Source organism: Zootoca vivipara, chromosome 16 (assembly GCF_965207765.1).
Source record: "Zootoca vivipara chromosome 16, rZooViv2.hap1.1, whole genome shotgun sequence".
NCBI lineage: Eukaryota > Metazoa > Chordata > Lepidosauria > Squamata > Lacertidae > Zootoca > Zootoca vivipara.
The window spans coordinates 31230193-31245894 of NC_142599.1; the positions used below are offsets into that span (position 1 = coordinate 31230193).

The 15702-nt window shown below is 49.6% G+C and overlaps 1 protein-coding gene across 3 annotated transcripts in view; it reads left to right on the top strand.

The window, feature by feature from the left end:
- CCDC88B (coiled-coil and HOOK domain protein 88B) overlaps nt 1-15702 on the top strand; it is a 37063-nt gene that overhangs the window by 8762 nt on the left and 12599 nt on the right. Inside the window, exons 5-17 of one of the 3 annotated variants that reach the window (XM_035098004.3) lie at nt 1328-1386; nt 2551-2634; nt 3610-3741; nt 4093-4217; nt 4732-4813; nt 7413-7571; nt 8177-8323; nt 9276-9417; nt 9508-9677; nt 10581-11468; nt 13543-13667; nt 14201-14324; nt 15528-15671. In XM_035098004.3, coding sequence (XP_034953895.3) covers nt 1328-1386; nt 2551-2634; nt 3610-3741; nt 4093-4217; nt 4732-4813; nt 7413-7571; nt 8177-8323; nt 9276-9417; nt 9508-9677; nt 10581-11468; nt 13543-13667; nt 14201-14324; nt 15528-15671 — 2381 coding nt within the window. Of the gene's footprint in view, nt 1-1327; nt 1387-2550; nt 2635-3609; nt 3742-4092; nt 4218-4731; nt 4814-7412; nt 7572-8176; nt 8324-9275; nt 9418-9507; nt 9678-10580; nt 11469-13542; nt 13668-14200; nt 14325-15527; nt 15672-15702 lie in introns of those variants that run through there. The other 2 variants (XM_088659993.1, XM_088659994.1) reach the window with 2 other exon arrangements.

Sequence of the window (15702 nt, forward strand, 5' to 3'; positions counted from 1 at the left end):
ACCTGCTTTCCACTGGACTTTGAAAAACATCAGTTTGCCTATAGAAGAAATAGGTCCACAGATGATGTGATAGGTACCGCCTTTCATCTTGCAGCAAGTCATCTAGAGAAACTGGAGAACTATGTCAGGATGTTGTTTATTGATTATAGCTCGGCTTTTAATAACACCCTTCCGGACATCCTCATTAAAAGGCTGACTGACATGAACCTTTCTTCTACCATCTATGACTGGATTAAGGACTTTCTGATGGATCGGACACAAACAGTGAGGATTGGACGTGTAACATCTAATTCCTTAAAAATCAGCACTGGCACACCACAGGGATATGTGCTAAGTCCTTACCTGTATTCATTGTATACATACGATTGTGTATCATCTGACCCGTCTACAGGCCCGGCTCTAGGTTATACTCCCGGTGGCGCGGGACGCCAAGGCGCCAGGGGGGCGCTGCGCAACAAAGTCGTGCGGAAGCCGTGCTGCGAGGGCAGGGGCGCCGGAGCGATCTCCGCGCCTCAGCACCAGGGCGCCCAACCTGCTTGAGACGGCCCTGCCCGTCTACTGCAATTATTAAGTTTGCAGATGACACCACCATAATGGGTTTAATAACAGGTGGAGACAAATCAGCGAATAGAGGGGAGGTCCAAAAAATAATCTACATGGTGCCCAGGGAACAACCTGCACCTTAATATCAGCAAGACAAAGGAGATGGTTTTGGACTTCCAGAGGAAGAGAGGGGAACTAGCCCTGCTGTACATCGGGGAGGGCTGTGTGGAGAGAGTCTCTTCCTTTAGATCCCTAGTTTATCTCAGTGAAGACCTTGGAAAATCAATACAACCCAAGTGGTTAAGAAAGCCCAACAGAGACTCCATTTCCTCAGCGTATTGCAAAAGAACGATGTCAATCAACATTTGATGATCTCCTTCTATCGGTCCACAACAGAAAGTGTCCTTTCATATTGCATCATGGTGTGGTACGCTGGTTTGACATCAACAAATAGGAAATGCCTACAGAGGGTGGTGAATACAGCACAAGATATTATGGGCAGAAGATATAGAAGCATGATTAGTCGCACCGACAGGGTAAAGAACAGCTTCTATCCGTGGGCTGTTAGGCTGCTGAATGAAAAGATAACAACAGGACAACTGACTTTTGGGTTTGGTGGGTGTGCGTCAGTAAACGAGGGGAATTAAGACTGAGAGCTGAGTGGAGGTGCTCGTGTAAACTCAATGTATACAAGTTGTACAAGTGACAATAAAGTATTTCAAATCTGCCTTCAAATATCACAGTAAAACTTTCTCCCCCTTTTTCCTGCAATGGTGTGATCCAGCACAGGCTGTCGGGGAGATGAAGAAGCTGTTGCTGCTGTTGCTTGGGAGTGCTGTCCAGGTACTTTGGAGTGTGGAATGGGTGGGCAGGGGGCGCAAATTAGGCTGCTGGAGGGTTTGGAGGGTGGTGACAAGGGAAAGGAGCCTTTTTGGCTGTGGCTCCTGTAATCTGTCTGTGGAATGCTATCCCCAGGGAGACCCACCTGACCCTTTCACGAATATCCTTTTCATCATCAGGTAAAAGTGTAGCTCTTCTTCCAGGCATTTGGCAGATGATGTTAACTGCTCTGTTGCTGATGACGTTTTCAGCTGTTGCTTAGTCTATTGCTTGGTCTGTTTTGTGGGTTTGGTAATGATCTTATTGTATTGTTGTCTGTTTTTTTATGCTGTGCCTTTTGTAAGCTGTTTAGATTTTTTCCCCTTTTGTATTAAGCGAGTCACAACTAAAATAAAAACAAAGCAAATGGATTTCCCCAAAATAATATCCTGCCTCATAACCTAGATTACCCCCCCCCCCCAATTCAGTTTCCTCCCCAAATTCATTACCTACCCAGAAATACTCAAGGCACTTTGGAAAATATTTGGGGGAATGGGCCCACTGGGCCTCCACCCCTTACTAACACTTTTGACCCTCAGCAAGAACTAAAACATTCAGGGTTCCCTGGAGCGAGGGGAATTACCTACTAAACTGATTTTAAGTCCAGAGCATGAGTGTGTGTTTGGTCACATCCACACCACACATTTATTTAAAACACATAACTTTCCCCAAAGAATCCTGGGGACTGTAGTTTACCCCTCACAGAAGAACCCCTCTTAACAAACTACTGTTCCCAGGATCCTTTAGGAAGCCATGTGCTTTGAATGTATGTTGTGGGGATGTGACCTAAGTTGGGGCATTTTACCAGAGGTGGTTTTAGGGTAGCACAAACAGTGCGGTTGCGCTGGGCGCTGCCCTGCAGTGGGTCCATAACATGCCGTAGAACAAAAATGTGAGAGGCAGCGGGGCACAGAAATTTGAGAGCCCCAAGTCCTCCACTGATTGCACACACTTTAAAGCACATTCAAAGCACTTCCACGCCCTCTGGGACACAGTCATTTACCCCTCACAGCTACAGTTCCCAGCACCCTTTAATAAACTACAGTTCCCAGGGCATTCTCTGGTTGGGAAGCCATGTGATTTAAATGTGTAAGAGAACCTGATTGCCCTCCTTGAACATCCCAACAGTGTGAAAGGCGAGACGAGATCATAGGCCTTATCCAGACCCTCGACATCAGCACCCAGGCTGCCCTGGCTTCCTCCATCCAAGAGGTAAGGCGGGGCCTGGGTTTGGGGTGTGACACGTGTGGGTTGTGTTACTCTCCCATCATGCTTTGCACTTCAAGCCTTGTATGAATAGGGCAAATCCCCAGGCAAAACGGACGGAATGTTGTGAGGAGAACTTGCGAGGCAAGCACTGGATATTTGTACACACTCATGGCTTGAAACGCAGTGAGCGAGGTTGTCGATGTTCCCTCCTTCTCCATTGTTATGTATTCAGCGGTCTGTGTTTTGCTGAGCTTGAGTCTGGACTAAGGAATCTGAGCTGCTGTGTTCTGATTCGATACAGGATGTCCAATCTCAGAACCTTTCAGGATTTGGGCCTCTGCCATTGGCCCTTGTGCTCTGAGTCATGATTTGCAGCTTGGAAGTTTAGACAGCCAATCACGTTGGGAGTGGGAGTGGCCCAGGCTTTCAAGAATGTATATAAGCAGTTGCTTTGCCCGTTTCTCAGTTATGTAGTTCAGTAAAGGTTCTTGCACTTATTTTTTGCGTACTTTCGAACTGCTAGGTTGGCAGGAGCTGGGCGGGAAGGTAAACGGCGTTTCCGTGTGCTGCTTTGGTTTCGGTGTCCTGTTGCACCAGAAGCGGCTTAGTCATGCTGGCCACATGACCCGGAAAAACTGTCTGCGGACAAACGCCGGCTCCCTTGGCCTGTAAAGCGAGATGAGCGCTGCAACCCCAGAATCGTCTGCGACTGGACTTAACTGTCAGGGGTCCTTTACCTTTACCTTTAAAGGTTCCTGCTGTTATTGCTGTGTCTTGCCTCATGGGAATCCACCTATACTTTAGCTGCCCTGCTGCATTCCAAGTAGATTTTTTTTTTACACCAGTGACGGGGCAGGGATGTCTTCACCGGATGCCTATAACCTTATTTAGTTCATCCCCTAAGGCAACTCTTGTGTGTCTCATACAAGAGGCCAGTGCCACAGCATGTTCTCATGCACAACTTCCTCTCCTTCCCAGGTGACTCAGGAGCCCAAGAACGTGGTGAGGCTGCAGTGGAAGGAACTGGGACCCTCCAAAACGGAACAGTTGCTCCAAAACGTGGTGTCTCGGATTCAAGAGCTCGTGCACGAGCGAGACGCAGGCTTGGAGGTGGGGGGGATGCAATGGGCTGTGTGTGGTTCTAATTCCCACCCTCTTCTCAAAGTGCTGGCTTTTCAGAGAAACATGGCACCCGAGCCCAGAGATGCCCTGGGATCTGTTTGAGCATCATGGCACCCTGAATCTAGCCACGATTGGGGGCACACCCTTCTCTAACTTCCATCCACTCATGCAGAAGGCATGATCAGAGTTCAAGGACACATTCCAGCCAGGCAAAAACACTCAGGGAATGATGTTGACTGGGGAGAGTCCCAAGGGCCTGGTGAAAAGGCCTGGAGGGCCACATTTCCCTGCCACACTCTACCCACATGGCTTCATCCTTTACTCTATCTTCCTCTACAGATTTTGTGGGCGCTGCAGCAAGAACAGGAACGCCCCCTAGCCACCCCCCTAGAGGGCCACCGTCAACATCTTGGGGTGCAGCTTGCTGAATCTCGGGCCCAGGTGCGGCGTCTGCAGCACGAGCTGTGAGTGGAGGTGGGGCAGACATCTAAAAAAGTCAGGCATGGGGGTGGGCATCTGTGGGGCATAAAAAAACAATGGGGGCCACAGCAGTTCTAGAGAAGATAGGGGGGTTGGATTTTAATCTCCCACTTCAATTTTCCCACCTAATTCTGCAAGAGCATCAATGGGGCCCTTTTTTTCTCCTATGGACATTTTGGGGTACCTGATGTAAGTTCCAAACAATGTTTTCTTTTTTTGAAAAAATATGGCCGACCCCTATTTCTATGCTGGGGGCACAGCGTTTAGTTGATTGCTCTGAGCTCCTTCCAGGCATTTATCAATTCTATTGTGCATTCATGATGATTTGTGGTCACGATGGTATTGGAGCGGTAAAAAGCAATCCAGCTCATTTAACTCAGGGAACACCCAAAAATCTGACGAATGAATTTCCTCTTAGAGCATTTGCAAAACAAAAACTCACTTTTAATTAATAAAACGAATAAATAAAACAAAACTCTGCTGTTTCCCCGCCCCCAGGGAAGAGAAAATGGAGGAGCTGTTAGATCAAGAGGATGAACGGAAGGATTTGGAGGGGCAGCTTCAAAAGATGCGGCAGGAGGTACTGCTAAAACCAACCCATTAATCAATCAATCAATCAAAGTTTATTGCATTAGCCATATAGCCATAGCACATATCAAAGATCAAACAGGCAATTGTCGCACAACAACATAGAATACAACAAAAACAACTATAACATTAAATATAAAATCCAGCTGAGCGCGACTGGTAAGGTAAAAGACAATGCAAGGCGTGTCGACTGAGTGTAACAGGGATTTACATAGGACTAGGGCTGGGCAAGTTAGCCAAAAAGGTGGCCCTGAGTTTGAGGGCCTGTAAAATGTAGGTGGCCACATTGCGTGAAACCAAGGGCGTCCACCAATAGGTACTTCATGCGGTCGATGTCCCGTGCGATGGTCGTCGGGATTAAAGAGAGAAGCCTGGATCAAACTGAGGCATATACAGTGGTGCCTCGACTTACGAATTTAATCCGTTCCGAAGGCACCTTCGTAAGTCGAAAAATTCGTAAGTCGAAAAACGCCATTGGAAACGCGATTTCCCATAGGAATGCATTGGAAACGGAAAAATTCGTAAGTAGAAGCAACCCCATCTAAAAATTCGTAAGTCGAAAAATCCCTATCTAAAACCGCCGTGGTTTTTATCTGGATGTCGAGACATTCGTAAGCACGTGGCTGTTAGCCCCATTCGTAAGTCGAAAAATTCGGTTGTCGAGTCGTTCGTAAGTCAAGGTACCACTGTTAAGGACAGTAAAAGAAAAAGTGTATATAGTCCTCAATCTTTCTCTCATTGCATGGGCAGAGTCAAAAGTTCAATGGTGTGTTGGAAAAAAACGCCATGTAAGAATGCTGTGGGCCACACAGAAGGCTGGAGTTGCCCTGGCACTGAGGAGCGGGATGTGCACACTCTGGCCTATGCTATTGGCCACAGAATCAAGGGCCAGGCCTGGCTCTAGGGATAGTTTCGGTGGCGCAGAGCGCCGGGCTGGCAAGAGGGCGCTGCGTGGCAAAGCCACGTGGAAGCCGTGCTGTGCCCGCCCACCAGGATGGGGGCGCCAGAGCAATCTCCGCGCCAGGGCGCCCGACCGGCTTGAGACGGCCCTGTCAAGGGCCACTGATAGGCTGCACTCCCTGCCTCCCAGAAAGAGCTTCATGGCAAGGGGGGAGACCAGCCTGGCCCCATCCAACATCCAGTCCAGAACAACTGCAGGGAGTCAGAATTTTGTAATTAATAAGCGGTGCCTGGGTTTGATTTACCTTCTCCTCTTCCTCCCCCTCCCCCTCCCCTTTTCCTTGTGTGTCTTGTCTTTTCGATCACAAGCTTGAAAACCGATTATTGGTCACTGCAAGCCACTTCTAAGAACTTATTTTTTCCTCTCCTCTCCTTGCTGCAGAGAGGGTTCTAAATACTTTCAGTAAATAACTTCCTGCCTTTCCAAAACCACATCCTTCCGAGGTGGTGGCTTACATCGAAAGACATCATTACGCTTGTAGTAAATGATACCAAAATATAACAGGTCACTAGGGTCCTTCACACTGGGCAGCTGGTGGGAGATGTGAAGGGGGCAGCTCAGCTGGAACAGAGCAGGTGGTGTCATCCTTCCCTCAGGGCAGCTGGTGATAGCTGGCCTTGTGATGGGAAGGGCAGTGGGAAAAGCCCAGCGGGAGTAACTCCTGGTGCCTTCTTTCCCTGCCTCCCTTTCTTTCCTTGTTTTAATAAATAAAAGCTGGCCATTTAGGGACGAGGCCTGGAAAAGTTGGCAACCTTATTGAGGGCAGGACGAGTGGAGAGCCCTGGGCACGTTAAATATTGAAGAAAGCGCTGTGAGCACCAGTCAGTCCCAAAATGGCTGTTGTGGGGGCATGGTGAAGCATAACATAAAAAGGCTGCCGTGGGGGCATGGCATAATGACTGCCCCATCTTAACGTACCCACCAAGCGCCCTGCGAAAAAATGGGACACCCTGTTTCTTCGCGCAAGATCGCGGCGGCCATTTTGGGTGCCACAATTTTGCTCACTCTCGGGCTATGAAAAAGTGCTTTTGGGGGGGCGAGATTGTGACATGGGAAAAGTTGGATGGTATGTCTTACAGGACAGGGGGGGGGAGAGGGTGATGAGAACAAAAAGGTGTAGGCATTCCCCTCCATCGGCTGCCCCATCGATGGTGGAAAAGGCACTTGCATCAGCCACTACCACTCACACGGAAAGAAGTTTCCTTTGCACACCTCTCCATAATGGAAAGGAGGGTGGTGGATCCAGTCCTGGCATCCAATGAAATGTGGGCATGTTTAAGGGGATGTGTTCGATGAAGGAGAGGCTGAGTCAGTGCAAACTGAGCAGGAAGAGTATTGTGGATTTTTAAGGGGATATTTAGTGAGACATTTTGTGGGCGCCATAGGAGGTACTGGCAGGCACACTGGCACCTGTGGGTGCCACATAGGTGGCCTAGAATATACCTAGAATATACCTGTGGGGACCAGCCCCCTCCCCATCCCTCTCCCTGCGAGGCTGCAGCTCTGGCAGGACCAAAATAGCATTTCTTGGGACCCTGAGTCCAAACAACCCCAGGTGACTTATCCTTTGCCTCCTTGTGCCTAATTCACCATGCCACTTATTTCTAACGTGTTCTTCTGCTTTCACCAGAACCGGGCACTGGTAGGCGAGGCCCGCCTGGCTGGGCTGTACCGGGACGAGCTGGACGCCTTGCGGGAAAAGGCCTTGCGGACAGAGCGGCTTCAGGCAGAGCTGGCAGCCCTGAGGGAGCGGCTGCCTGCCTTGGAGCAGTGCCGTGCCCAGCTGAAGGTAAGGTTGACAACTGGCCACTGATCAGTTAACAAAGGGGTGTGTGTGTGTATGTGTGTGTGTGTCCTGTCAGCCACATTCACACCACACATTTAAATCACTGCAATGCCACTTTCAATATGGCTTCCCCCAAAGAATTCTGGGAAGTGTAGTTTGTTAAGGGTGTGGAGAATTGCTAGGCAATCCCCTATGGCGCCCCTCATGGAATGACAATTTGCAGAGTTTCCCAGGAAGAGGGGCTATCCATGTGCATAGAAACTAGCCTACTCTATGAAGGCAACATTTGCATTCAGTGCTCTGACCACTTATCCTTTGGCCCCGAAAAGTTGCCCCAAAAAGGATGCAGCCCTGATGCTGAACAAATTCCTCACGCCAGCCCAGGAGTAAAGCTATGCCAAGGGCATTGCGGGTATTTAAAATGGTGGCTCCCAGACTCTCACTGGGAGTTTCCTGGTCCTGCCTGGTGCTTTATTGTCGCTTGCCCCTGCCAGCTAAGTCGACCCGAGTGGCATGGGTGGTAGGGGGAGGCACTGACGCAGGGCGGAAGAAGGGTCCTCAAACCTAGATTTGGCTGTGGTGTTTGATGAGCTGCTTTGGATGGGCAGGAGGAGCGAGAGTTTTCCCAGGCCTTGCTGGAGACAAAGGCCATGATGGAAGGACAGCTGGAGGCTGCTCGCGCCCGGGGGAAGCACCTGAGCCAGCTGGAGAAGGAGAAATTGCATCTGCAAAGCTACCTGAACGAGGCCCAAGAGGTGAGAGACCATGGGGAAACAATGCCCCCAAAACTTTCAACCACCCTGCCGAACGCCATCCCATCAGATGTAAAGGAAATAAACAACTACCATATTTTTCCCGTCTATAAGACGCTCCCCCCCCATTTTGGGGGACTCAATTTTAAGAAAATGAGGGGAGATAGCCCAAAGTTGTTGAGCTTCTCCCCCGCCCCACGCATCTGCGGGCCCGAAACACTCCCTAGATCATTTCCCGCACGCAGCAGCATTGGGGGACATTGCGCTCCCGCCAACCTGCTGGCTGTCGGGCGCACCGCTTCCTCCCCTCCACATGCCACTGTCCATTGTGTATTGGACAACCCCAGTTTTTTGACACAATCTTTGAGTCGAAAAACCTCGTCTAATACACGGGAAAATATGGTATATGACTTTTAGAAGACGTCTGAAGGCAACCCTGTATTGAGAAATTTTTTATGTTTAATGGTTTACAATTTTTTATGTGCTGTAAGCAGGCCAGAGGGGCTGGGGAAATGCAGCCAGATGGGCGGGGTATAAATAATAAGATGATTATTATTATTATTTCGCTCTGCCCTCAGTCATCCTCCACCTGCCTGCCTTCTTGCTTACATCCAGTCTGGAGGGTGTCACTGCCTGTCAGCTTCCTCTTCCTTAATCTCAGTGTTGTTGTTGCTAATTGAAATTGTACACCGCCCTCCATCCGTAGATCTCAGGGTGGTTCACAACATAAAATGTTTTTGTTGCCCCTTGTAGAATTCAGCAGGGAAGACTAAGCTAAAATGCACCAAATGTCATCACTTTTCTTCATGGGGATGTCAGTCAATCTCTTTGATCATTTTTTGTTGCCCTTTCCTAAACCTTTTCCAACTCTTTGTGGTGAAGTGACCAGAACTGCAGCATGAAATTTAACAACGAATTGATATCCATGAAATTTAAGCATAGACTCTGTACGCAGGAACGGGACCAGCTCTACCAGCAGACAGAGGAGCTTCTAAGAGAAAACATGGCTCTTGAGAGGCAGCTGAGGCGAAGTTTAGCGGAGCCCATCAACATTCTCCGTGCGGAAGAACTAGAAGAAGGTGGCTGGGCGCCAGGTGGTGAGTGTGGCCTTGCCTTTCCATTTTCTAGCAAGATCCTCAGAGTCGTTCTAGAGGCAGAAATATATTCCCCCCCATCTGCATCTCTAGAGCCTTCTGAAAGGCCTGTTCTCTTGAGTGATGAGGTGAAAGAGGACATCAGTCGGTTGCTGACCCTGGAGAAGGAGAACCAGGATCTGCGCAGGAGGCTTCAGCAGGCCCTGGAGGATCCCAGCAAGTCTAGGAGTTTGGAACCAAACAACGCAGTCCTTGATGGAGAGGTATTTATTTAGAGCATTTGGTACCCCGCTCTTCAGCCGAAAAGCCTCCCAGAGCACCGTACCTATAATCAACTAAAACAAGACGGCCCCTGCTCCTTAAGAAAGCTCCTCCTGTCCCTAGAGAACATGACATTTAACCCCAGACACATTGACAATTTCCTCTTCCCTCTGATAATTTGGACAACCAACATCCTGAAAGCGTTGTTTCCTGGGAATTTGATGCAAATCAGTGGCAGTGGGCTTCTACTGACAGAGACTTAAGTATAGAAGGTGCCACAGCAGAAAAGTCCCTGCCCTCTGTTGTAAACAAAATCTCCCCTTATTCCCTTATAGAGCCCTTATAGAGTCCTTTGTAGGTTCTCCACCAGTAGGAGAAAATAACAGAGGCCAACCAGAGAATATTGAGGAGCAAAGCAGCTAGTAAACCTGATCTTTATTGAACTGTTGCAACAGGGTGCTCCCCTCACAGGCAGGAGAAAGGAGGAGGACCCAGAACAAAGGTGTGCCTGCCCTTATATAGGCATTTTGAAATCCCCTGCCCTGGAGCTCAAAACCACCCTTCCATACATCATACATACATCACAGAAGGGGTGTAGCCCAAGACCACCCCCTAACAGGGGTTGCCATTGCAGCTCTTATGGGCACTGATATGCCCACCAGTATCTCAGAAATACACAATAGACTGTTTGCTGTTCCTGCTCAGTTCCTGTGTGCACTAGCTTGGTCTCTCAAAAAAAAAACAACAACAGAGCCGCCATTTTGTGCTATGCCACACCATAATGGCAGCCTTTTTGTGGCAGGCACCCACGGCACTTTAGCAAAATTCCAAGTGTGCCCATTGGTCCAAAAAGTTTGGTGTTCCCACTGTGCTAACGAATCCTGTCCTTTGTGTGCCCCGTCTAGCTAAAAGCGCTGCAAAGCGAGGTTGGGTCAGAGGCAAGCGAACAGGCCTCAGACCCCGGAGGACATTTGCCAGAGGCCCAGAAGCGGCGAGGGAGCGAGGCCTTGGCCCCCGAAAGGCGGGAGAGCCAGGGTCCAAAGCAAGAGACCGAGGCCGTGGTGTCGGGGATGGAGGCGGCTTTGTCGGAAGCTCGGACTTTGCTGAGGGAGGCCGAAAAGCTGCGGGAAGCGGAGTCCCACCGCGCGTCGGGCTTGGAAGAGAGGCTGAGGAGCCTGCAGGAGGCCCACGCCGACACCCTGGAGAAGCGAGAGCGAGAGCGTGAGGGGTGGCGCTCGGAGACGGAGCGCCTGGTGGAGGAGGCCCAGGCCCTGGAGCGAGAGCAGGAAGCACTGCGGGCCGGGTCCCAGGCCTTGCAGGCCGCAGCCACCCAAGCCGAGCTGGAGCTGAGGGAAGCCCGGCAGAGCCTCCAAGCCGAGCGTCTGCAGGAGGCCCAGCTGGCCCAGAAGGCCCGGCAGGCGGCGGAGGACCTGGGCGAGGCCCGGCGGGAGCTGGAGGCCCTGCAGCGCAGCCTGGAACAGCACAAGGTGACTTTGGCTCAGGCGGAGGCCGAGAAGGCGGCTCTGGAGGAAATGCTGAGCCAGGCCGAGGACCTGCGGCGGCAGCTGGATAAAGACAACCGGCGCCTGGCGGCCCAGGCCCAAGCCCAGGAGGAGGCCCTGGCGGCTCAGAGCCTGCGCCTCATCCACCTCGAGGCCCAGAGCCGTCAGCAGGCGTCGGAGGTCAGCAGCCTGAGGGAGGCCGCCCAGCGTTTCGGGGAGCTGGAGCAGAAGGAAGCAAACCTGAGGAAGGAAATGGACGCCAAGCAAAAGGCTTCAGCCCTCCTGGAGGAGGTAAAAGAGAAACTGGATATGTTTTGTGGGTCAAGCAAGTATAAACATAGGAGCTGGGATCAAGCCCGTCCCTGAGGCTCCTTAAACAAAAGTTAAAGGGACAGGTGTAAATGCCATAAGTAAGTAAGTAAGTAAGTAAGTAAGTAAGTAAGTAAGTAAGTAAGTAAAAAACAATAAATTCCTGCCCCACCAGGCTGCCTTTTAAGTACCCCACAGTATCCAGGAGTAACACTTGGTCTAGGGCCCTGTGGGAAAATTAAAATGGCAGCTCCCAAACTTTCACTGAGAATGTTCTGGTCCTTGCCTCTGCCACCAATGGTCACATCCACACAACAAACGGCTCCCCCTCCCCTCTAGAATCCTGGAAACTGTGTTTTACCCTCGCAAAGCCACAACTCCCAGGACTCATAACAAACTACAGTTCCCAGGATATTTTAGGGCAAAGGCATGCATGTTAAAAGTGGCATAACGATGCTTTAAATGGATGGGGTGTAACCCTGGTCAGTCATGTTCCCTGCTAGGGTGAGATTATTTCTCAATATGCATCTATTGATACCTGCAAGTTAGCACATGCAAACTGCATGGAGATCTGTGTTCTCTGGCGATGTAGCCGCCTTATTGCTGTGCACACCATACACACAACATTTCTCCAAATTTCCCTGGCATTGTTTCCCGCAAATTTAAAATACTGTACAGTACTTTGCTTGCTTCTGTTAAATGTTTTTTATCGTTTGGCTTTGCCCACTAGAGGGCACTGCAGGACAAGAACAGCCGCAGAGGCTTTATAAAATACTGTAAAGCCAAGTAGATTAATTGTACCACTTTCTGGTGGACCACAGACTGAGCCTTTGCTAGTTGCTGATCCTTTTGCAAAATAATGTGGGCAAATAGGGCTGTGTTTACCATGCGCTCGCTTTGCTTCCAGTCCTGGCTTTTTAATCTGTGTTCGCACAACTGTTGTCCAAAATGCATATGTATATCCTGCACTTTGTTATGAAATACCACTGCTTGACACATTGCTAAGAACATAGGTATGTAAGAAGAGCCAGCTGGATCATGCCCATGGCCCATCTAGTCCAGCATTCTGTTCCCACAGTGGCCAACCAGACGCCTGTGGGAAACTCACAAGCAAGATCAAAGGACAAGAGCACTCTCCAGCTACTGGTATTTAGAAAAATCACTGCCTCTGACTGTAGAGGCATAGGATACACATCATGGCTAGTAGCCATCAATAAATTGTCTTCTCTGCTAATTTGTCTAATCCTCTTTCAAAGCCATCTAAATTAGTGGCCATCACTGTCTCCTGTGGGAGTGAGTTCCATATAACTATGAGCTGCATGAATAACTACTTTATTTTATCTGCCCTGTTTTTCAAACCAGCTTCGCAACCATTTGGGTGGGTGGAACTCCACGCCCTTGTTCTCTGCAGCTAATCCAGGGTTTAGGGCCTGATTGAATAAACCTAATCAACAAAGTGAGAATGTTTTTTAGGCCTCAGTCCTAACCCCACTAGGGATGCGGCTGGTGCTGTGGTCTAAACTACAGAGCCTAGAGCTTGCCGATCAGAAGGTCGGCTGTTCAAATCCCCGCGACGGGGTGAGCTCCTGTTTCTTGTACTTGCCAACCTAGCAGTTTGAATGCACATCAAAGTGCAAGTAGATAAATAGGTACCACTCCGGCAGGAAGGTAAACGACATTTCTGTGCACTGCTCTGATTCACCAGAAGCAGCTTAGTCATGCTGGCCACATGACCCGGAAGCTGTATGCCGGCTCCCTCGGCCAGTAAAGCGAGATGAGCACCGCAACCCCAGAGTTGTCCGCGACTGGACTTAACAGTCAGGTGTTCCTTTACCTTTACCTTTACCTAACCCCACTTACCCCTAGCCCATTTAATAATAATAACGGTAATGTTGATGTAAAAATTACAACATATTAAAATAACAATACATTTGAACCGTAGACATAAGGTGACAAGTATGCATTTTAAGGGATCGGTGAACAGTGCAAAGAAACTGCTTCAAAGACCCCAAACTCCCTCAATTTCTCACCCTTCAAATGATGCCAATTGTTGCAGGCGCTCCAGAGGGAGAAAGCGAAGGGCAAGGAGAGGGAAGCCGTCTTGGCTCAGCTGAAGGAGCAGCTGCTGAAGAAGGAAGAGAGCCCACAGGCTAGGATGCAAAGCAGGCAGCAGCACCACAGGTAGGTTACCGAGTGATGGCACAATTTAAGCTAGGGTTTTCAATTGTCCATAATTCTTGACATACAGGGCCAGAATTTTCCCAGCCAGTTCCTGAAGAGGACGGTTGTGGATTATCCATTGTCCGGTTAAGTGAAACTAGTATGCCTCATATGCCTCTCCTCATTTGAACTGGCCTGGACGCTGTGACCATCCTCTGAGGCCCTCTGGACAAGAGTGTGGCAACATGAGAATGGGTCTTTTCTGTGGGGTCTCCCTGCTTGTTGAAAAAAAGCCTTAATAATAATTAATTAATTAATTAATAATGCAGGGTTCCTTCCAGATGTTTTGGACTAAAACTCCCTTTATCTTTAGCTATTGGCTGTCCTGACTGGGCTGAAGGGAATTTTGGACTACAACTTCCATCATCTATGGCTATTGGCCATTCTGGCTGGGGACGATGAGAAATGTATACCCCATGTCTGGAGGGCATCATGTTGGCAAGCCCTGGACTTAATGTATGTTTCCTGTCTTTCTGGCATTATGATGCCTATAGTGAGGAAAACCAAAAGGGACCTACTAATGGGAAGGAGGTGGAACTGGAGGAGGAAAACAGCACACTCAAGAGGCAGCCTGGGGAACTGCGTACCCTCAATCAGCAACACACAAACAACCGCCAGGTGAGAACTTGCAAAGGTGTCCTTTCATCAGGACCCTTTTGGGCTCGAGCCTTTAGGCCTGGACTTCATGAGCAACGGAATGAGGTGGTAGCGTCCTGAGTTTAGAAGCAAAAGGGGAAAGCCACTTTTGAATACCTCTTCAATGCAGGTTAGCATTTAAAAAATGTGAGCCTGCCACCTACAGTCTGAAGTGGTGCAATCTATTTTACCTCTTGTTACCACCTTGTTTTGTCTCGTGTAGCCCAGGCAAGGCTCATTCTAGGTTTGAGGAGGCCCTACAGCTAGGGTGAGGAATGTCAGTCCCAGGGAACAAATGTGGCCCTCTGGGCCCCTCTGTTTGGCCCTCAGGGCTTTCCTCAAACCACACTATCTCCTCAGCCTCACCCATTCTCCCAAGCCACACCCCTCACAGGTAGGGTTGCCAGACTCAATAGTGGACAGGACTTCTGTGCCTTTAATTGCCCTGCTCTCTTTTGAGTCTGGAAACCTTAAAGAGAAACCAGCAGACCCTTTGTTTAATTTCCAAGCAAAGGGTCTGCTGGTTTCTCTTTAAGGTTTTCAGACTCAAAAGAGAGCAGGGCAATTAAAGGCACAGAAGTCTTGTCCACTATTGAGTCTGGCAACCCTACTCACAGGCCTTGTTTCATGCCTTCCTTGTATACTTTTGCCTGGCTGGAATGTGTCCTTGAACTCTGATAATGCTTCTTAGCTTCCCTGGATGTGTGTGAGAGAGTCTGTAGAAACTAGCCTACTGTACAAAGGAAAAATTTACATTCACTGCTCTGCCCACTTTGCTCCTGGCCCCTCCCACCAAAGGCGTGTGGCCTTTAGAAGGTTGCCCAGAAGAGAATGTGGCCCTCAGGCTGAAAAAATTTGCCCACCCTTGCCCTAAAGACTGCATTCTGTGTTTTTAGTGTGCTGGGTGGCTTGGAGCCACCATTTCAATATCCCACAATGCCCTTGTCATGGGATCATTGTAGGAAATCGAAATGATACGCAGCTGCCAAGTTCAGATAGTCTACCTGGAGGCAATCGATGGCACAGTTATGGAACCCTGGCAACTCCTGAGGATGTTGTTTGTGGGTATCAGCTGGGCCTGAGCCCAGGCCTCAACCACTGCAGCGCAATTCCCCTCAGGCACAGAGGTTCGCAATGCAGAAACTGGGTGTTCCCCAAAACTAGATTTTTGTTTTCTCTCCCCAGGCAAAGAGTGGCTTTATTGTTCCTTTGGAGGAGCTGCCTGTGACCCAGGAGGGACAGGGTGAACATAACCCAGGCCTGTTGCCACTCCAGGCTAATGCCAGAAACGAGGCCCTGAGTGCAAGACTCATTGAAGTGGAACGCAAGGTGAGCAGACAGCTACGACGGGAGTTGTGGT